Genomic DNA, 23,621 nt, shown 5'->3' on the forward strand with positions numbered 1-23,621 from the left:
ATGCCTGACCACAAGTCCCTCTATGCTTTATTTAAAAGTCTTTGCCCTTTTTTCTTTTATACATTTTCATTTTATGTGTTTTTCACTGGGATTTGCACTAAGGTAGACCAGACAGTTTGTTGCCCTTTATCACTTCAGCAACTAAATAGCATGACTTCAGCACTTGTTGAAAACAAAAGGAAATAAGACTGTTGAAAATATCATAGTAATTATAGATATAAAGGAAAGACTATGTGGGAAATCAGCAGGCACAGAAGTACCTCTGCCCCTCTGTTTTAGGAAACAGCATCTCCAGGGATATAGCCAGTAAACAGAAGGGGAAGGGATGGCTCCTTCCAGGAGTTTCAGAGCATCAATAGTTAGCAACAACAGGAGACTGATTTCCATAAACAGTTTCCTATTTAGCCTTTAGTATACTATGGGTGAGACTCATTGTTTAATAAATCCCAGATTAAAACAGTTTAATTTTGTCATAGTTTTCAATTTACAGAATAATTTGGATTTACTCAGTTGAGGTGTACTTTTTAAAGAAAACAGAAGAGAACAACAACAAAATATCCAGTAAAGAAATCTAACCAAGAAAACCAGTCACTTATAGTGATGTGAAACGATGCAATGCATGAGTCCTCTTCATGTTTTCCTAACTGCCTTTTCCTTTAATAAAGCAGTTTTCTTTCAACAAGGTAGTAGCTCTTTCTAACAAAAGTGATTACCCCACAGTGGAAAGTATCCCCAGGTCTCAATTATCATCTACATTCTCAACCTGTTACCTGTTGAAGACAAACAAAAGGGGATGTGGTGGCAATTACTACATTGAATCATAGAATCATTATGGTTGGAAGAGACCTCAAAGATCATCAAGTCCAGCCGTCTACTCAGTGCCACCATGTCCACTAAACCCACTAAACCATGTCTTGAAGCACCACATCTAAACGTTTTTGAACACCTCCAGGGACGGTGACTCCACCACCTCCCTGGGGAGTCTGTTCCAATGCCTAACGACTCTTACAGTGAAGAAGTTCTTCCTAATATCCAACCTGAATCTCCCCTGATGCAACTTGAGACCCTTTCCTCTTGTCTTCATCCTTTACATGAAAACCACTCTCGTATGTTACAGTCCTAGAGGGGCTTATGAACGAAATGCCAGCAAAAGCTGACACGTACCTGATCCAGAAAGCACCGTCCTACCAGTTCTGGGTATTCTACGTAGTTTTCTAGTTCTCTCAGGAATATTCTATAAGGAAGAAAATTTTCTTAGAGCACATGTTAAAAAAGTTGTAGTAGATGTTCACATTCTTGCAATTTGTTTTCTAAACTTTTGGACACAGACTTGTAATTCTGTACTACAAAACTAAACAGAACTCTTCTAGATCATGCCCTTAAAAAGGGATACCAAATTAAAACAAACATTCTGACCAATTTCTTTTAGCTTACTATTCCTACAAGTGAAATCAAATATAAGATTGGAGAAGGAAGGAGAACTTTGTTTCCTTGCCTTACATATTGAGCAGCAGGATTTGTGCAGTTTAATGTGTTTGGTTTTTCCTTCCAAATACTACCAAACACCACAAAACAAACAAACGAACCAAACCCCACCTCCCCAAAACAAAAAATCCCCACCCAAAAAAATCAGTGGCAAAACTTCCAGTCTAGTTTTACCTGAATAAAAAACTACTATTTAATATGCTTAACTTCTCTTGAAAATAATTCTCTTTTCTACCAATTTAAATATTATCCTGTGAAGAAATACCTCTCCAGCAGCAAGGATTCAAACTTCAGAGAGAGTCACTTAAGTATAAAATTAACCAGTCTCAATCGGAAGTAACAGTTGAGAATTTGTGGTTTAGAATAATAATTTACTTTCCATAGCAAATTTAAAAAACAAAACAAAACCAAACCAAAAAACAAACCCAAAAAACCCCTTGCTTTAATTAGCTTGTAACCAGATCCCAAATACCTTTCTTCAGCTAGAGGACCACAATGCAAAATTTTATCCGTGTACTACAAACATTTGAATAAAGTTTCACACAGCTCTGCTCCTCTTTTATAGAGACTTTGCTTTTCTTCTTCTGTGCAATATGAATTTGGACATGCCAGATAGCCAAGTGAGACTCAGTAAGATTCTTTTAGCAATTTAAATCAGATTAAAAGAAAGGGTAAAGAATCCCATCCAAATGCTATTTTTAGATCTGAATGCAAATCCTCACCTGTTGTGAAAGTGATAAATTTCTTCCATATTCCCAAACAAGATATCCTTCTTATTTTGGAGTTCTGGTGGGATGAGATGAGCCATTAAGGGGTTGTCCATCTCTGCAGCATAACCCTGCAACACAGAGAGGGCACGCTGATGATCTCCCTTCACTTGCAGTACTTACCTCTCTCCAAGGCAGTCTGCCTGAAGGCTGACAGACAGCAAAGAAAGGGCTCAGAATCAGTCATGAGAAAAGAATACACATTCTGTTTTTCCACCAGTCCAGTGAGACACACCTGTCACCTTTAGAAAGACATTCAAATAATTACTGCAATTTTAGTTAAGCAAGAATGAAACAAAGTTTGCAATCATTTCCAGCAAGCAAAGGCTACGCATTCCCATACTGCTCACAAATTATACTGCGTACTTTTTCTGTTAAGACTTTACACATCTGAGTTTAAAGCCACAATTCCAGTACACATGCAAACCTCCGTGCTAGTCTTAGCTATATGAGGGCACAAACTGCCTGGAGTTATTTCTGCAGGTAACAGGAACCGTTAAGCTGCAAATTCTATCTTCAAGACATTTTCATTAGCTTTTGGTACCAAGAGTCGTAACTTTAGATTCTGACATCTTCCATTTGTCATATAAGGTCACATTCTCTTGTCTGTTTATGTGGCACAGGTAAGGAAAAGAGAGCACACAGGTGGCTTTAGCCCAGGACTGTTCTCCTCTGGTCCCGAGATCACTAATCTGTGATCTCTCAAAACACGAAAAAACCCCAAACACACACCACCGCCTCTGCCCCCTGAAAACCCCAAACAAAACACTCCCAAGCGATCAACCAGAAAAACTGCAAGAATGCTCTAATACCTGTATTGTAAGCAGATTTCTTAAGGTAATTAGATTTCTTAGGGTACAGGCACAGAAGGAAGATGATGCGACCTACTTTGGATTTGGATTAGATTTCTCTCTCTCTCTCTTTTTTTTAAACAACCATCATGGACAAAGTGATCATTGCGTTAGTGCCACTGATTATAATAAACTGCACTGAAATATAACAAACTGACAAAGTAAATGAAAGGATAAGCAAAAGTGCATGTACAAGTAAGAATTTCAAACTACAAAAAGTGGGAGAACTAGCTAATAAACTCAGCTAGCCTGAAGAATTCAAGCATTTGGATAGGACAGTGATTAGATTTATTTTTTAAAAGCAGAAACATTCCTTTAAATCCGCGTATTTTTCCCTCAAACATCACAACCCTCCCCCCAACAACGGCATAGGCAAAGCTGCTGGAGCTCACAGATAGCTAACCATTTGTCCCTCTCCCATCTCTCTCCCCCTAACAGGAAAATGCAGAGCTTGGCAGGGGGCAGGGGGAAGTGGTACAGCCTTATGGAGTTTAAAAAATTTTCAGAAAAAGAAGAACGATTCAGTTCCGCTTGAAGTAAAGATGATGCTGCAGCATGACGATAGCAGCAAAGCCAGCAGTGGCACAAAGCAGGGGTACCAAACCCAGCTGAGGTGACAAGAAACCTGACAGAGCTCAGCACTTTGGAATTCCGAAGGAACAAAAGCATGAAATCCATACAGTGAGAAAAAGCTTTTGACTAATTTTTTTTCAGGCTGACGTAGTACTTATTTTAAAAATTTAACATAAAAGCCTTCATATTTTACTACCTATGCAGTACTTATGTTTTAAGAAAGGAAAGGGAAAGCTACTTTATGCAGCCATAGGGATCATTTCTTCTTACTTTAAGAATATATAAGGCTTTGTTTAGTTTTCCATTTAAAAGCTGTTCTAAAAGCATTGAAGTAAATGGAAAAACGAGTTGAATACAATACCTAAAAATAGACTAGACCAATATTTTTCTCCAGTAAAAATGACTGGATTTCACAGGCTAAAGAGGGATGACTGTGGTTATTAATGAAAGGAAAACTATCAAGCTTGGATAAAAGCAGTTATAGCAGTTTCCCAATAATCAGTCTTGGGAATTACCTTGTTTTCTTCTATTGGAACCCTTGGCAGAGAGAAAATGCATGGCAATTAAATATGACACAATAATAGCAGACACTCTCCATCCAAAGGAGTATCAGGTTATTGTACAGGAAGAATGGAAAGATTAATAGAATAGGAGAAACAAAGGAATTGGGAGAATAGCCAGAACTATGGATTATTTACCAGAATTACTCAAAAGCTGGAAGACTGCCATTGAACCATACCTCAGCACGGATCTGATCCAGAATTACTGTTGGCAATTCTAGTCATCCAAGTTCAAGAGAGATGAATCCCAAACTGCAAGGAGGCACAGAGAAGTGTGCCTGGCATGGCCAGAGTACTGGACAGTCTATCACATACGCAGAAAACCAAGACAGCTTGGCCTAGCAAGACAAGGGCTGCATCCTCCAACTATTAGAACCTTGATTTTACGAAGAGAACTGTACAGATAGCATTGCATACAAAAGCAGACAATAAAGCGATCTTAAGGTCCACTCCAGACCTATCTTGCTTTCTTACCACACATCAGATGCGACCACTGTACTGTCACGAACACTTCCTAGCACTTGGACCGGGCCCAGGACGTAAACGCTATGGGAAGCTGAGTACAAACTAGGCAAAAGCAAGACCAGAGTTCAAAACCCTCATACAGTACTCTTACTTGAAGGTATGTACTCAGAAATTATCATTCCCAGTCCATAACTTCAGACAGCTCCTATTTCGGAGCTTAATATGGGCAGGGACACCAAGAGTACCCACTTGGCTCAATTCCAATTCATCCTGATTAAAATAATTCAACCTCAGTTATCTGCAACTTCATCATCTCCTACAGTCAAAACTGGACTACAACAAAATGACACATCCATGTCTGAAGACTTAAACCTGAGGAACAACACAGAATACTGCAACTCAGCAGTACTGCAATTGTGCCTCCACCAGTGTGGAGCAAAGGGAACAGCTTTGTTTCCTTTACAATTTTGAACGCAGATATTATTACAAGGCATTCTGTTCCCACAGTTGTACCCAAGACATTTGGAAGATCAACTAAAGATATGCAAAGAGGGATGCAAAAAACAAATTTTCTCCTCTGACACAAGATTCTTTCAAGGCAGATTCACATTCCTGTGTGACACACGACCTTCCTGGAGTTGACCTAAGACTCTGGAATGAACTTTTGCAGGAATTAATGATCATAACAAATCTCACCATGTTACACCTCAATAGTTAGGCATATCTTATTTTCTGCCCAATTTGTGTTTTCTAATAAAAAGTCCTAATTGCATGAGTATTTCTAGAAAAAAATTGCACATTCCTGCCTCTGTGAAAATACGATGAGAGAGGAGAGATGTAATTGATCACAGTGCTTGATGGGACACGCAGAGGCATTACAGGGATAAAGAAAGCATAAGAGCATCTGTGAAATGCAAGAGAGAGTGTCACTAACAGCCGCAGTGAAATTTAATCTTTACCTCCAGAACGCAGAGAAGTTCTTCCACATATGCACGTTCAGTCTCAATAAGTTCATTAATTACGTGTCTGTAGACAAAGAATGACAATTAAGGTAGGCCTTTTCACTTATGCAAAGTAGTGAGGGAACATTAACTTCGTCTGTGTTTGTACTTTACTTCACACAATAAAAGAACAATTTCCAGGTAATGGAAAATGTGATGTTTCATGGATATTTCTGTCACCAGTTTATATATCCTTATTGAGAAGCAGGTATTTTTAAAACATTTTAAAATTTTTGAAAATGTATTTAAACAGGAAGAAAGTAAAATCTAGCATTTTAAGTGCTGTAGTAATTGAATTGAAGCAGTGAGGCATTTTATCATTGTACATACAAAATCTGGTTATGCTGTGTTCACAAGTATTACAGGAGCTGGAGTTATGAGTTGCATAGGATTATCAAATACAGATTTAAAGTTGCACTGGTCATTTTAAATTAGAGGCATTTGGGGCACACTTTAAATATCACAATGCTGCTATAAGTTTAATTTCCCTAATAGTCAAGCAAGCATGATTTCCCCCAACCCCCTGGCCCTTGTGATTTTGTGCGATTTAACACGTGCTTGTAACAGTGGAAAGACAGCAGAAGTATCTAGTTTACAGGTAGAAATGCAAGCTCTGCTATAAACATCGCAGGTGGTACTAAGTTATTTTTTAAATATAGGTGGTGCTGTTTAGTTTTTGAGAGAATGAGTTTTTGTAACATTTATCAAAACAGGGGCTAAAAAGAGTCAAATAAAAAGATAAAGTTTTCTGAAGCATGGAGACAAAAACCTCCATTAGATTTACAGGACGCTTATTACTCAAAACTATGTCATCTCTGAAATGAAAATACGTAGTTATCCTGCCATAGTATCACCTCACTGCAGCAAAGCAAAGTCTGGTACTGTATAAACTATAAATAATGCTGCAGACACACTGAAATATCTTCCTCTGTGTACAGAGCATAGCCAGTGCATTTCAAAAAGCGCTGAGGCTTAATTCAGAGAAGCGTACCTGTCTTATCAAATCCTTAGCCAAACTCAGCCTTTGCTGGAACCAAATCAGAGAAAAAGCTTTTTTTGTTTATCAAAATATACTTACTGCCGTAACACAGCTAGGTTTTCATCATCATCCATTGTAGATCCTCCTCTGCTTTGATGGAGTTCAGTCATTTCACTCTAAAGAAGGGAACAAACAACCAACAACAACAAAGTCATCATCCCAACGCCGATGGGGGAAAACCACTTTAAAATACGGAGCTTTGCACTCAGCTCTACGTGCATGCATTTTCACAGGAAAGACTGTACTCCATTAAAAATGAAGGCAATTTGCAAGAATGCTTAAAAAAAAAAAAATCAAAGTAATAATCAAAGTCCACCTGAAGGACTTGAAGCGCATAAGAACATTTAGACACAGGGAGTTCTCCATGAAAGGCCAGCTTAGAAAAGACGGTGGTTCAAGGCCCCTTTCCAGGAAGACAACAGCAGAGCACCAGCATATTCTTGAAGGCAACACTGGCCTTAGTCTGTTTTCCAAGCTAAAAATGAGGTACTGTGCTAACTTTCTGGTAAGTTCCTAACTTGACCTTTCAACTTTTACTGTGATGGCTGACCTAATTATGGTTTGCTGAAAAAAAAAAACATAAAAAAATGAGAGGTTCTGCTTTCAACTCCCCTGAACTAACCCTTTCCTCCAACTGTTGTCCCTACTGGTCTTGTGGTCTTGCCTTCCTCCTCGCACTGCCTTTTGCTGAACCTTTGCTGAGTTGATTCACCTCTCTAACCCAGTGGGGAACTACTTGTGTCTGTTGCTGCCGCCAGGTTACTTTCCTTGCCGGAGGCGGGGCAGGAAGACCATCCCCACTTGGGAATGGCAACCCATTAGGTCAAGTGAAGCTGTCTTGGAGCCAACGACAACTACCTCTCCACTTTCACCAGTTTTAAGAGTAGCCAATTACTCCTGGCAAATAATAAATGTTTCCTGTTCGTAGATTTTATATTTTGCTGCCCCTAACATTTTTCCCAATATAGGCAACTATTTACTTTACCTTCCCTCATACCCAGCCCAGCAACAAAGCAGCCTCTATTTAAACCACATCACTGCTTCACCAGAGTTACTTCGATAGGGGCAATACCATCACTTTTTCAGTGGAATTGCCTTATTCTTCTTGAAGTTCCTGAATATTCCATTATATTATAACTTTCTCAAGCAGTACGTGCATGAAAAGCACAAAGAAAAAAAAAATTACCTTTCCTCTTCTGTAATTCACCCTCCGAAGTGCACTGCTTTCTGAGTTGGATACGTATTCTCTTTGAAGACCTGAGCATGTAAACCAAAATCAAACAGCAGTTAGAACTCCAGCAGATCTGACACAGATGTTTGTGCAACCACAAATTACAGCTGAAAGTTTCTTTAAGTTTCTCAGCATAGCGAAAAAATTTAGTTAAAGGCTATTACAGTTACTTACCTGGTGAGGTACAAGGAGATTTTACAAAGGCTTCGGGTCTTGGTGCAACTGGTTGAACAGGACGTGTCTGCTTAGCTGCCAGTTTCTTAAGACTTACTTGTCTCTTTTGAAACATTTCTTCCATACTTTCTTGCTTCTGGAAAACCTTTTGCACATGCTCCTACCGTTGCCACAGAAATAAAATAGAAAAAAAACCCAAAAACAACAACCCTGTCAGAGACCTATCAACAAGCTACACTGCCATGTACAGCCCATTGATTTGAACTTGCAATTGCTTTTATACCACATAGAAAAAAGTTACCCTACTCTTCACTCCTAACAATGCATAATTTACAGTCATTTAGTACACTTAAAAATTGGAACATCACTTCATAAAACATTTTGTGTGCTTGCTATACAGAAACCAATGGGGTTCAGGTTTCAATTTAAAAAAAAAAAAATAGGGAAGAGTTCTTTTGACAGCGTATAATGGTTCTGTTACATGAAGAGATCAACCAAGAGGAAAAGGGACATATTCTCAAGTTCTAAAAAAAGCAGTTACAAAGCAGAAGTCATATAAATATCAAGGACAGGCATTTTTTTGCTACATAAAAAAGATATTTCAAATACTCGCTTGGGAGATTTTTTTTTAAAAAAAGCAATCCTACTATCTTAAAAATTGAAGTAGTTATTAAAAGGCTCTGAAGCCCTTGGTGCTTATCCAAACATACGACAGGACTAGCACCTCAGGTAAGGAAATGTGTTGGCTTTCCAGTTCCCAGGTATGACTCCTGGCATTGATTATTTAGCTTTATCAATGGCCATGCAAGACAGCAATTCTAAAATTAACAAATGGATGCATAGATACACATAAACGTCTTCTGGTACCTTTAGATCCTCATTAAGGATGTGTGCATACTCTCTGTAAATTTTATTCAACTCCTTGATTTTATTGCCTGCACCAGTGTCCAGGAATTTCTCGATCTCCTGTAATGCTGATTCTGCACCATCCTGAGACTGACACTTATCTACTGGCTGTGAAGCCAGCAGATAAATTCCTTCATCGCACCACTTCATAGACTAGAAACAGAGAAAAGAACAGGCTCAGAATGCACCAATGTCAGCATCAAACACTAAGAGGTCTAAAACATGTCATACTTCTACTTGTGATTTGTTCAGCTATTTAAGGAGAAAACTTCCGGCACACACAGATATTTTTACCTGCCATTATGACAACTGGTTGACGGAGGTTTTAGCAAACATGATGGGAAACAGAACTGTTCCATACAAGAGTTACCTTTTCTAGTAAACCATGCAGTTCCAGAGATTTGTTAAGAAGATTCCTCCTCCGTTCTGTCTCAGTAGTGAAGGCATCACAGAGATAATGAAGTTCATTGCATTTTGGAATGATGGAGTCCACAGCATAATGATTGCTTTGAATAAAAGCATCACCCTCTGAGGCTAGCATTCTGGCTTTTGCTATAGTTGCCTAAGAAAGCAAGCACTGATTTAGGTACATCTTTACTTGCATCAACATCAACGAAAAAATTAAAAATTATACCATTTGTTTTTACACAGTAAAACACACATGTTGATAAAGAATACATCTTTAGTTAACACCTGCCTTGCTTAATAAATTAAAGAGATCTCCTGTCTTCTGAGATGTCCAGGACCTTTTATGCAGCCTTCTTTATTGTATCAGAGTACTTCCGAAACATTAATGAGTTTAATCACAGGCCTCCCTGGGAAGGAACCACTATTGTCTTTCTATGTCTTAGTTATTCAGCAGAATGGCTGTGTGTGGATGTATGCACTTTGGAGTACACCAGCAATCTGAGCCCAAATTAAAAAATACCTAACTCCAGCACCTCAGCCTCAAGAGCAATGACTTCACTTATAGAGCTACGTATTTTATTGTGAAGCATAGACCATAATAAGATTCCCTTTCTACATTGTTCAGAGTGTATGTTTCTGTTGGTCATCTTTTAACATATTGTACATTCAATACACAGCTTTCTCATTTCTGAGATTTAATGAAATAAGTGCCTTTAATAGGAATGGAAGTGGCCCCTTGATCATGAAGTGCAGAACTTGGCTATGTAGACACTTTATGCAATTCTTCCATGAACCAATCACACCGACTTTGTGACTGGTCACTCTGCTCTTCTTTGAGGGATGCCTGAGAACTGGGCCGCTCCAATGGTCAAAGGTTTTATTTTAATTCCTTCTGCGCATTACCTGAGACATTGATTCTGTTGTCAGCTTAAGCTCTGCTCATAAGATATACTCAGTGACCAAATACCGTTCCCCCGACACACGCGTTGTCATACTAGAAATGAAGGAGACTTGCAGAGTTCTTACACATGATTTTTCTTCAAAGTTGGCAAGATCTTTCAAAATATGCTCCACATGTGAACAGCTGTTTCCCACATCCGTGAAAGCAGACAGTCTCTCAGACACAATATCCAAAGCTGCTTTGACCTGAAAGGAGACGCAGCTCTGTATCAATGAAGATGATTCCACCTCTCTGGAGACCCACCAGTTAAACAGCTGATAGCCACTATTTCCAGTCAGGTGACTCACAATACGGGGTTACTGGGACGCAGAGACAAATCACTTTTTTGTCAGCCTACCTTTACCCCCAATTCAAAATGAAAACAAATACAAAGGAAATGCAGTGAAGTAATCCTGTTTCCTGGTACTGAAAAAAAAATGTATGAAAACTAATGCTCAGGAAACATTTATGATCTTGTTTTTACGAGCTGACAGTAATACAAAGCAACATTAACATAAACAGCAAAACATGAGGCAGAGGCCCTCACCCTACCAATGGGTTGAGAGACAGACACACTTGTAAGTGGGTTTCTGAGCGTTGCTCCCACGGAGACACAGGGGCCGTGCTCTCAGATCAGCTACACCAGCGTAAAGAGACTGTCGGTGCCATCAAGCATATGAGTTAAACTAACATGAGATCAGAAACTGGCTGTAAATATTGTAGTTCAGCCTCCACCCAGCTTCTAACAGTGTGGTTGCAACTTCCCACCCACAGTGTTGGAGACTGTTTTATGAAATATCAGCCAGAAGGTTTAGGTAAGTCTTGGTTCCATAAAAGGGCCTATTGGCAAGATGAAAGCGTTGCAGCCAGCATATTATGCTTCTGTGGTGGAGAACAGGTTTCAAAGGCCTTTTTGAACGCTTATACACTGCTGGGCCCGTGGAAAAAAAAAAATAAATCCTAAGACTGCAGAAGAGAAGCTCTTATGTCTCTATAGGCAAGTATTCAAGGTAGTAAAGATAGCACTATGTCAAGTAAGGACACGTACAAGAAAAAGGTTGGAGAAAGCTTTCAAGCACACCAAGAGCTGCAAAAACAAGAGGGGGAAGTATTTTCTTCTGAATCATTTCTATATTACCAAACACTGACTGCCACCAAGAAGTTCTCACCTCTCTGAAATTCTGTTCAAAGTTCCGAAGGCGCAGACACTGCTCAAGTTTTTGCTGATGCTTAATCCAAAACTCATCAAAGGCAGCCTCCGTTTCATGTAACTGAGCCAGAAGCCTTTAAAAAAACCACCAACACAAAACCCAGAAATACCGTAAGAATGATGGGTGCAACCTTCAAGGGACAATACAATCTTCCATAGTAAATAAAAAGCCTCCCCAAAGCAATATTTTCCAGAAAAAATAAACTGGATACAGGAAACTTTTTTGAGTATTGCACAGAATTGTTTCCTAGAATAACATGGATGTAAAACTGAAATCCAACACAAACATTAAGTTCTGAAAAATTGGCAAGTGCTGATTTGAAGCTAGCTGCTGCATATACTACTTCTCAGCTCTGGCCTGGGGACATGGGGACTTGGGTCTAGCAAACATAAATAAAAGATGCAAATGTGTGTGGGCTAGGGCCTTGAGGAACCCAAGCCTTGGGCTATAAGGAAAAATGAAGGCAAAAATTCGTACAGCTGTGACCAGCCAGCTGCCCTTACATTTCACTCCTCGGAGCAAGGCTCATAATAAACCTGAAGGTCATTGCTCCTCCTCTTCTGAGCAGAGTTACTACTTAAATATCGCAGGCAAGTGTACAGCAGTACTGCGATGAAAAGAGCCTTCTTCAATTATAATTTTGGCGAATGCCTTAAAACTTTTACTTTTCAACTTATCTTCCAATATTGCATTTGACAGTATGGTATCCCATGGACTTATCTTTACAGTGCGCTTTGCTGTACTTCGGTTACATCCAGGGAAGGCCATACATCAGAATTTTAATGAACTTTTGTCTTCAATAGCATAGAAACGAACCCTGAATTTACAAGTTAAAACTGATTAGAAAAAAGGCAGGGACACACACACACACAGAGTTTGTTCCAACTTCCGTCAGATATTGTATTGAGTGGGAATGTTTTGGATAACTTAGCAACCCCCATCCCAATTGTCCTTCGGATAGCTGACAGCAACAACGACCAAAAAAAGCTACTTCTGCCAAGCTTTGTGGATTGGAATGGACAGTTATTTGGACAGAAAAGACAGCTCGAGTGTAACAGAAACATGGAATGACAGACAAAAAAAGAATGCAGAATACTGCCTGGGGGAAATGAGCTATGCTTTCACAGCTTTGTGCAAATTTACATCTGGTTTATGGTGATATAATGTCTTCAAACCTGGCAGTAATTTAAGGGGGGGTAGTGGGCAGGGAGCAAAGGAAAACATCTATTACTTATATCCCCAAAGGAAGCATATAGGAAGTTTGTGCATAGATACTTCAAGAGCGGTGTACTCCCTAGTAGCCCTTTAAAGGCTAATAACGACATTGATCAGCATCAGCAATGTTGGAAGCTCCTTTGGGCAGGTTTAAAGAAAAAGAAAGGTCCCACTTCAATTCAAACGAACTTAACAAAAGTGGACAAGTCTACGGAAAAGAAGGGATATATCATTTCTGTCTTCCCTTCTGCCTTCGCTATGGCAGCAAGATTTCCTTGGATTGCACTTTAGCCTCTAAACAAAGCATCGATATTCTTTAAAATAAGGAAAAGCTGCTCAACTCTACAGCCCAAATCTGACAAAAAGGAAAAAGTTACTTTGTTGGTACTGGAACTCAAACCTCATCCCCTATTTCCTTATAGCCAGGTGACCCGGTAATGGACATCAGGGCTTTTACTTTGCTCAGGACAGATCTGACAACAGAGTTGTTTCTGAAAGCAGGTTTGATATGTTCACATTGTGACATTTGTTTATTTGCTTATATGGAACTAAGTAAGAGCTGAGGAGGGGTGAAAAAACCCAGAAAAGCAGCACATTCAGTATTTCGCTCCTCTCACCTTTCTACTGTTGTTTGATTGTCTAGCTGATCTTGATTCAGTTTGTATTCAGGATTCTCAGTAACCGGTTTTGTAATACTTCCAAGGATATCATCTCCCTGTTCTACCGCTAACCTGATGTCCTCCTACAAAACAAAACAAAAACCCCCCACACTGTAGTTGTGTGGCGTTGTTTTTTTAAGCAGACTTCATAAGGCACCAAACTGGAAAAAGAATTTTGTTTTAATAGCGATAGAGCAAGCATAGTTTGATTAAAAGCAATGTTTGACAACAAATACAGACAGGAAATGCTAAACGTCAGCTTTTTCTACATTTACCATCTTAAGATCCCAGTGTAACCGAGTTGAATTTTCATGATAGACTAACTTCGAGTGTCTCCTTAGGCTACAAATATCTCGAAAGTTTTAGATGTACCGTTTTGAAACGCCCAAATAGTTTTCATTTAAGCTGATTTGAAAGAACACTTGTCCATTCTTCAAAAGGTCATATATTTTCATATGCATGCAAATACAATCAAATTTCTTGTTGCAAACAAAACTACAAGTTAAACACACCACTACTTACAAAGGGATTTCTGTTTCCACATACAAATCATCATGCATTTGTACATACGTAAACTCAGCCTCACGAAATGTCATTTTTTAATGCAAAAAGGATTTTTAACATCAAACCAAGCGAAACAAGTTCAGTAAGATTTCAATGTTTCACATTATTACTGTCTACTAACATCCTCCAGATTTTCTATTAACATGATTAGCTATAAATTAAAACACAGTTTATCTAGAAGACAGCATCTTTAAAAAAAATTACGTACCTTCATTTTGTCCTTCTTTTCTGTGTGTGTTGCAAGAAGGGAGCTGGTTGATTGCACATCATTTGGTAGTTCTGTTTCAGCCAGCTCAGTCCCAAAGGACTGAAGAATCTGAGCTGTTTGCTTAACCTTTTGGGCGAAGCCTTCTATAGCCTTTTGGAATAAAAACCATTAAAGATGTTTCATGCTCATCACATGCATATGTACACACAGACACATACACACAAAATATAACCCTCAAAACAAACCCAAGCAGATGAATTACAAGACTGAAAAAAGGTCAAAGTATAATTTTGCGAGCAACAGATACCGTCACCATTAATTCCTTAATTGTATATTTTTCCTAGGCTCCTATCTGGTGTATCTTCCTCATATTTTTATAATCTGGAGTTATTTTACAACTTGAGCTTTTTCTTTCTCGTAGCAAAAACAAGAAACCTCAACACAATAATGCACTGTAGCTCCTTTGCTCCAAGTGTTCAGAAAACCACTCCCAAATTATTACTCATATTATTTCTCTAAGATGACTAAGTACCATTGGGAACATCTTCTCACTCCGAGCAAGTCATCTTGCATCACTTGGAATCTGTTTTATAAATGACAGGGTATAAAACAGAAGGGTTCATTAAACTGAAAAGTTAAACCAAAACCTAAGACTTACAGTGCGACGGGACAGCCATCTGTTATGGCAGTAATCCAGGGTGCCACCAAGATCTTCTGTTAATTGTGTTTTATCAATGTATCCCTGCAGTTCTGATACTGAGCCCAGCATTATGATCTGCAGCAGCAAAGAAAAAAGCGAACATGACCATGGCAAGAAGTCCCTTGTTAAGGATCCTAAGCCCCATCCTTCAGCCTCTGACAGAGAAAATTCAGTTTAATACAGAAGCAACTGATGGAACTATTTCCTTTAGGTATACAAAACCCAAACTTAACAGTTGTTTCAGCTGAAGATGATGTAAATGTAAATAACTACATATGACCATGAGCAGCAGACATATTAAAAAAAAGCTTATAGATTATACAATAAAAATTACACTATTGGCTTTTTTTATCATGATAAACCATATATGGTTATTTAAGAGCAACATTCATTTCTTGTTCGTTTTCCCTTGTTACCCTGGGTCTGTGGGAGAGAACAATATTGTTTCAGTTGAAGATGATGTAAATGTAAAAACTACATATGACCATGAGTGGCAGACATATTAAAAAAAAGCTTATAGATTATACAATAAAAATTACACTATTGGCTTTTTTTATCATGATAAACCATATATGGTTATTTAAGAGCAACATTCATTTCTTGTTCGTTTTCCCTTGTTACCCTGGGTCTGTGGGAGAGAACAATAGTATCTCCATGCATTTGGCATGTAAGGACGGTTCCCCAAAATAAATGAGGGGTGGGGGAAAAGTATCTTAACTTCAAGACTACCTTTCACCCTTGAAATTTACATCTGATAAGCAGAATAACTTATATATCTTTAGCTCATATAGTTTCCCAGCTTATTTTAAAATATAAATGCTGTACATTTACGAACAAAAGTACAATCAGTGGGCTTACTGGCAACGTAACAACAGGTATGAGTTGTATGTTCACTCAAATGATAGAAGCTATAGTATTTGTCCATGGGAAATGCATTTGCCTTAAAATTCACATACTCTTTCAAGAATAAACCATCATGAATTATCCAAAATTGCTGCAACTGCCTTTAAGCATGGCTTTTTGTTGGGTCCTCACCGGCTACATTGAGTACTTTAACAGATTCCTGACAGTAAAGTGAAAACAGAGGACTACTTACAGGTACTTTCATTTTAAACTCATCTTTGTTGAATTTGAAAGCAATGTCCGAGAGAGCTCGATGAAAAAATCCTGTTGGGCGCAGAACGAGGACTAGTTGCAGGTTTCCTGGGAAAGATGCCTGCAAAACAAGTTTAGTCTTATTTTCTGTGTCTCAGCTCCAGAAACTATTTTTGAACAAGGAGAAGCCCCCGTTAAACCACAAACTAACCGTATCAAAGGCCTCCCATAATGGGGTGACCAATTATAAATTTGCAAGTCTTGCACAAAGAGCTTAATTCAAAGAGACCTTTACTCATCTTTGGGAACAGAAATCTCTTCTCCTGGAATCAAATTTTTCAGGGCTGGCTTGCACCACTCTTCAGCTAAGATTACATCCTAGCCAAGGAGGCTAATGAACAAACAGCGGTGGTTTAGTACCTTTCCAACAGCAGTACTTTCACGGTTACCTTATCTTCTCTTCAATAGAGGGTGCCAAGAGGGTGCCATTCTTGTCTGAACACCTAACACCACATTTCTAATTTGTCCATACACTACCTTGCCAGTTGCCTACACAAACTATTGCCACTGAGACTGAACTTCTCAGGTAGCAGCTTAGTAATAAGATTTAATGTGCACACAGAAATAAAAATCAAACATATTAATTCTCAGCTGTGTTTTTTCTCATCATCTTCCAACTAGTAGTCTGATGGATCTTTCCCAGGCCTACAAGTGATAGGGGGAAAACATGAAAGAAAGCAAAGGAATAGCATTAAACTACTAAAAATCAACCTTTGCTGTGGCAGAGGTTTGCATACTTGGCATTTAGCTATTCTTGAAATCACGCAAGTCTTCTCCCCTATTCAGTATTTCCACTGGAGGGAGGCAGTGAAGCTCACTAAAGAAGTGCTCATTATAACGATGAAGCATGCAATTTTCTTCATTATACTGTTGGAAACTATGCCACATTTCTAGCAAATTGAATTACTACAAAAAAAGAAAAGCCAACCAAAAAACAAACACTGACTGAAGGAGCTGTTATGTTATGCTCTGTTTCCATGCCTAGTGAAACTGTTAGTATCTGGAAGGTTGGAGAGTGGTTTAATACTAATTCTGAGGTTTCCAAGGATTCCAGGTATTTAATGTTGGAAATTACAAACTTTTAAAGAGAAAAGTAATTAAAAACTTTTCTGGCAGACCTCACAGATTCATTGTGGCTCCTCAGATACTCAGTAAACAACCGAGATCTCAATTTGATTGAGGAACCTTAAAGGCTTGAGCTTTACAACCTGCCTCCACTCCAGTGATGTTCCAGTTTTCTAGAAAGCGTGGTGGTTCAGGAGTCTGTCTGAGGGCTGGGAACAGAATCCAGGTAATTCTGAGTGCCCACACCAGCTCCTCATCCTTGCGCTGTAAACAGTCTTTCTCGGTGTACTAGAAGTCGTACACCCTGTAGACTTACTAACCCACAGCTATCAGAGGAAAAACTTTTTATAAAAAGTTCCTGACTGTATTCAGAAGAAAAAGTTAAGAAAAGAGGATTTTTTACCATTTTCTTCTGAATTATTGTACCAAGGACAACTGCAAACTTAAGAAAATTAACTCATACTAAGAAATATTGCAAGAATGGATGAAAGAATTTTCTTAATTAAATCTCCCGAATAATCTTTTCAGAATGACAGCCATGTAGTCTATTCATTTTACACATTCAATAGACATGTGTCAATTTATTCTGTGCCTGTAACAGCAGTGTTCAGAGTCTGAGTTGTTAATTTTCACCTTAAAGTTTCCAAAATGTGAAGTTTCTTCAATGCCAATGCCAACATTTCAGAACAAAAAGCTCCAAGAAGAAATATCTTTTAGATAACGCATTTTGAAAAAAATAACGGGTCTTCTTGTGAGATATCCACCCCACCACATGACGCCCAGACATACTGTCTTTGGCAGCGCATGTGTGCAACCCATCTAGCCTTACCCAGAATACAGGGAAATGCCTATCCTGTTAGCTGCAGGTTGAGTAGATGCATTAGAAACACAGAACGGCATGAAATTATGAAGCATAAAAGTCACCAAACACTAAAAGGAAATGTAAGTTATACATGTATGAGTAATAAATTTCTTCATCCTAACTTTAAATTCTCACTTTTACACTTTGTGACTGTAGTCTAGATTTTTACTCCAGAATTTCAGAGACAATATGCTGAAAGGGCCCTGGGGTGCTGGTGGACAAGCAGCTGAAGAGGAGCCAGCAGCGCGCTGCCGCAGCAACCAAGGCAAATGGGATCCTGGGCTGCATCCGCAGGGGCGCTGCCAGCAGAGACAGATGCAACCATCCCACTCTACTCAGCGCTTGTCCGGCCGCACCTGGAGTCCTGTGTCCTGTGCTGGTCCTCACAATTCAAGAAAGATGCGGACAGGCTGGAGAGGGTCTGGAGGAGGGCCACGAAGACGAGCAAAGAGCTGGAGAACCTGCTCTATGCTGAAAGACTGAAGGAGTCAGGTCTCTTCTCCCTGCAGAAGAGAAGGCTCGGGGACACCTCATCACAGTATTCCAGCCACCACTTAAAGGGTGGCTACAAAGAGGACGGCGGCTTTCTCTTCACAAGGGGCAACAGGTACAAGTTGCATTGGGAGAGTTTTTCTCTTGATATAAGAAAGAAATTTTTTTTACAGTGAGAACAATAATTCAGTGGAACAACCTCCCCAGGGACGTGGTAGAGTCCCTATCACTGGAGGTTTTCAAGATGAGACTGAACAGGGTGCTAGATAATCTCATTGAGGCTCCCTTTCCCCACAAAAGGTTGGGCCAGATGATCTTTCAAGGCCCCTCCCAACCCGAGCCGTCATTCCACAATTCTATGATATTTAGGCTATTACTGAAGCAAACAATAGTAGCCAAATGCAATGCAATAGTAAATTTTTCTAAACTACGTATTAGCTCTTACGAAATAGAGTTTAACTGCATGACCAAATTCAGTAGGGTATCTCCTTAGCGTTCAATTCAAAGAAAACAGAGAATACACATTACAATTATTCTCCATCTCAGTGTGTCTGCCCAAAACGATACTGTTGAAGTCACTACAGTCTTGTAGCACTTTAACTCCCATTCAAGGCTTGCCAGAAGTTTCCCCTTTCTATCAAAAAAAGTTCAAATTCTAGATTACTCTAACTCTGTCTACAACATTGTTCTTGTCTCCACTAATCTGTCTCCTATGCTTCCCCCATTTGGTTTGTTTTTTCAAAAAACCCCCAAGTCTTAAAAAATGATACCTCCTCTACTTGTTGTGGCTAGGAGTCAAATCTGCAAACTGATCTTTGTGAAACAGCAACAAGAAAAAGGACGATTGTTACAGTAAACAATGTTGGACCTTGATCTTTGTGAAACAGCAACAAGAAAAGACGATTGTTACAGTAAACAATGTTGGACCTGTGCCAGCTATTCCAGTTTATCTGAGCTTATATCTGCACTGCCCAAATATTATTATTTTCCTAACTTTTTTTTTCCCCCCTAAGGCCCTGATGACTTGCAGAGACAATGAATGATATGATGCCTTATATCTGCACTGCCCAAATATTACTATTTTCCTGACTTTTTTTTCCCCCTAAGGCCCTGGTGACTTGCAGAGACAATGAATGATATGATGCAAGACACTCTTTAGATGCATGTGAACTTCATCAACCAGTCAACTTCACTCTGAACACGAGAGAACAACAACGACAACAAAAAAATCTCGGTTCAAGTCCAGCAGCATATTTGTTTGAAGCCATTGTATGCTAAGCAGACAAAGCAAACAATGACTTCTCAATAACGCTGTGCCAAATGTTAAGCACAAAAACAAATATTCATGTCTGTTTAGCAGTGCCATAAAATGAAGTGCCTTTAAGGATTGTTTTAGTGAAGTCAATGACCATCACTGTGACTCGAAGAACGGTTTGTGTGCTCCAGCAGCATATTTGTTTGAAGCCATTGTATGCTAAGCAGACAAAGCAAACAATGACTTCTCAATAACGCTGTGCCAAATGTTAAGCACAAAAACAAATATTCATGTCTGTTTAGCAGTGCCATAAAATGAAGTGCCTTTAAGGATTGTTTTAGTGAAGTCAATGACCATCACTGTGACTCGAAGAACGGTTTGTGTGCTTGAAAATTGTCAAGGACTGTTTTAGTGAAGTCAATGACCATTACTGTGACTCGAAGAACGGTTTGTGTGCTTGAAAATTGTTTTTTCCAAAAGTGTCTTTCTTTACTAGGTAATTAATATTAACTGCTCCCCTAACATCTTGTCTCAAATATTGCACTTTAACTCACTTAACGCCTACACGAAAGAAACCAGGGGTCACGTTTTTGGTATCCTCTACGAAAATTAGGCTAGCCCCTATTCTATGCTAGCCCAACCCATATATTCCTTCATCTCACTTGCATCAGCACTGGCACTTGTTTGATACTTCATGACAATCGTGGGATTAGTTTTCTATCTGCTTATCTCCTTCACTTCCCCATCCAGTCAGGCCAGTGCCAATTCCAAAGATGCAGAAGAAGATGTAGATGTGCATGTAGTTATCAGCTTTGAAATAAATCTGACCAAACCAGGAATTTACATACAGCACAGCCTTTAAATCAAGGCTTTCCAATACAATGAGATCTTTGCTGCCCAATGAGTACCCTGAACCTGGAACATGGGGAGAACCTTTGCTGGCTGGACAAAACAGGAGCTACCTTAAATCCTCCGGGAAACCAGTTAATACATACTCAGGAGCAGGCTGACCTGTCTGCTGCCAGGCCTCCGCTTCTCAGGGATGGGGAGGTCTCCATTGCATGCTCCAGGCTTCCGGAAAGGGGAATCTTAGAGAGACTGAACCCAGCTGGGTTTTGGACAAAAAGTAAAATTAAGGTAGTTGCCTATAATCTCAATTAACACTTTTCTTCACAGAATATTAATGGCAGAGAGGCTGTCTGTGGCACCAGGACTGACTCTGAGGTTAAGCAGCTGCTAACGGGAGGCGGTAAGGAGAGGAGGAAGATGGCAGGATGCTGAATGGCTGGTAAGGAACCACAAAAACTGAGCGGGAGACAACCCCTGCCTCATCCTCGGTAAGGGATGGCAACAGCTTATTAGTGGGGAAGGAAGGAGGGCGTTCCTCAAAGACAGCTACCGAGACTCTTCCCATCTTCGGTTTCCACGGTGCAACGTGGTCTTGCTCTGCTGGGGCCAACAGGGAGCTATGTAGGTCACTCAGCAATTTCACCTCCACCGGTCAGGCAGAGCAGCAATCCCACACGCTCCCGCCCGACAGCAATTGTAAACAGCATCTATGTGCTATAGGCTATTGGGCAGACAAAAACCAGCGTTTTCAAAGGAGGAATCAGGCTCAGTAAATGGCGTACTTTACGAGAGTCAGGCTGTTTGCCGGGAGGGGTGCAGCGCTGCCCGGCTGTCGCTCCCCAGACCGGGCAGCCCACGAGCAGCGCGGGGACCGGGGCCTGCAGCCAGGAGCCAGTCAGTACAGCTCTCAGCACTGAACACCCAAAGGGGAGCTTTTGGAAAAGAAAACCAACGCACTGGAGTTCTCATCTCTCAGGCTGCCTCCTAGGGCTTATTTATTATGCAAAGGAATTACGTGGATAGATATGTATACCTCGTACACAGAGGTGCACTTCAATAAAGTTGCAGTCTGCTGTTCAATCCCACAGAGCAATTCACTCTGCTGCCCCAGTGCTCAGAAGCCTTTTCTACTCCTTCACAGCAAAGGAAAGTTGTTCTGATGAACAGTGAACCCACCAGCCCTTTTCTCCCACCTCCCAGGTAAACAGCCAGCTTTCAGAAGTATCTGAACCATGTCAGCCATCAAAGAGCTAGTGCTTGGCTCGGCTTCAGTAGTTCGACGCTTGACTCAGTTTCAGTAGTTATGGCTCAAAATACTTGGAACAACAGTATTTTTCATTTTATGAAGAGCTTCAACATACCCACATTACCAAACGCTGTGGTGGTGTTTTCCCTTCTGCACTTACTATTATGCCATAAGCCACAGGGCATTTCTTTCCAAAATACCTCTGTATATAAAGGAGCTAATAAGTACTTTTTTTTTTTTTTGCAAGACTGTTTATTCCTGGCTAGAATGAAGTCCCTTACACAGGCTTCTTGTCAAGAAAGAATCTTGAATCAAATCAATTCATACAAGGAGCAGTTTGAAATCTAGTTTTAAAAACATTGAGCTGTTTTGCATTGGATCAGGGTTTAATGCTTGTGATGTTATGATCCTGTTTTCAGAGTTTAAGTGATTTTCTCCTCTTTTTACGTATTAAAAAATACATGCAATAAAAAGGAAAAATGGCTGACTATACAAGGATAACTGCAAAAGTGCCTGCACATGTAATATTCTCAAAACATCCAAAGCAATAAGGAAAAACCGTACAGCATCTCAAAATAACCTTCTTAGTTTATAGTTTACTGTAATCTTTCATAACAATAGCCACAAAATTAATACAAATACTGTTCCAGCTTCATCATACTGTCAGGTTCTTGTTTTGAATCCAAGCAAACATGAGAAACATGACTATGAGCTGAAAGAAGAGCAGTTTTGTCAAACTTAACCCATGTAAATTGCTAAGTGTCATTGCAGTTTTCAGGACATGACGCAAAGTGCTAGCTAGAAACTGAGCTGTCGGGAAATACCTATCCATAACATAAAATAGTGCCTTTCACAGAGCATCACTTACTAAACTCATCGTTTCTCCATCAACAACTCACTGAGAAAGTCAGTGTCTCTCTACAACAAGGCCAAAGAACTCAAGGTTGGATTACTGTAATTCACTGTTTCTCACCTTGGATGTAAAACCAACGATAAGACTCCAGATGGCACAAAACCGGGACTGCCTGGCTCCTGCAAAGTTTAGGCTGGTATTAGCACTCTAGTCTCTCCATTGGCTTTTGGTCTCCTCCTGCCAGGTAAAGGTCTTGGCCCTAATCTTCAAAGCAATTAATGGGCTAAGTTTCTGTTACAGTGAAAACTGCATTTTGATTTACGAAGAGCTAAGAAAAACAGTGCTCTGGACTATGCAGTCCAAAACAGAAGGCATGAAACCTGCATGCAATGCACCCTTAGTCAAAGGTGGCAAATCACAAAGCAAACTTCTCCAGGAGGCTGGATAAGATCCAACTCTTGTCACATTTAGAAAGGGCTGCAAAGTTTTGTAACTGGACAAAACTTTCTCACTACCACCTGAGTGACCTCCATACCAACTGCCTCCTCAAGAGCAGTTGCCCACACAAATGTTATTCCCTAAGCACCTAGCTTAAAGTTTATTTTCTCTGGACTTTCAGTAGGAGGCTGATGGATGGCTATGGTGGAACTTTTAATGATGTTGAGTGCAGTTTTTTGTTTGTCTAAAAGGTTGAGTTCACACTTCAACTTTTCCCTTAAGATGGAGGAAATCAATGATGACAGGACAACAGAGACAAAGACAATGTAATGACACAGGCTTCATTTTTTTTAAAAAAAAAAAAACCCCACACTGGAACTACGAACAGAGTAGTGTCAAACTCCAGAACACACTGATTAGTAATGTGCCTTGCTCCTGCAACTGTGGAT

General features: G+C 39.7%; 1 protein-coding gene across 2 annotated transcripts in view; it reads right to left on the reverse strand.

Annotated features, from left to right (window-relative positions):
• The window catches only part of MCF2L (MCF.2 cell line derived transforming sequence-like), a 70,930-nt gene that overhangs the window by 15,078 nt on the left and 32,231 nt on the right, over positions 1-23,621 (reverse strand). For both annotated transcript variants that reach the window (XM_009702798.1, XM_009702799.1), the window contains exons 4-17: positions 16,054-16,173; positions 14,916-15,032; positions 14,258-14,407; positions 13,444-13,568; positions 11,570-11,684; positions 10,487-10,606; positions 9,423-9,614; positions 9,014-9,205; positions 8,147-8,306; positions 7,928-7,998; positions 6,781-6,857; positions 5,661-5,727; positions 2,208-2,323; positions 1,165-1,234 (exon numbers count right to left, since the gene is read on the reverse strand). In XM_009702798.1, coding sequence (XP_009701100.1) covers positions 1,165-1,234; positions 2,208-2,323; positions 5,661-5,727; positions 6,781-6,857; positions 7,928-7,998; positions 8,147-8,306; positions 9,014-9,205; positions 9,423-9,614; positions 10,487-10,606; positions 11,570-11,684; positions 13,444-13,568; positions 14,258-14,407; positions 14,916-15,032; positions 16,054-16,173 — 1,692 coding nt within the window. The remainder of the gene's footprint in view (positions 1-1,164; positions 1,235-2,207; positions 2,324-5,660; positions 5,728-6,780; positions 6,858-7,927; positions 7,999-8,146; positions 8,307-9,013; positions 9,206-9,422; positions 9,615-10,486; positions 10,607-11,569; positions 11,685-13,443; positions 13,569-14,257; positions 14,408-14,915; positions 15,033-16,053; positions 16,174-23,621) is intronic.

This window comes from Cariama cristata, unplaced genomic scaffold, assembly GCF_000690535.1.
Source record: "Cariama cristata isolate BGI_N322 unplaced genomic scaffold, ASM69053v1 scaffold2306, whole genome shotgun sequence".
In the NCBI taxonomy this organism is placed as follows: Eukaryota; Metazoa; Chordata; class Aves; order Cariamiformes; family Cariamidae; genus Cariama; species Cariama cristata.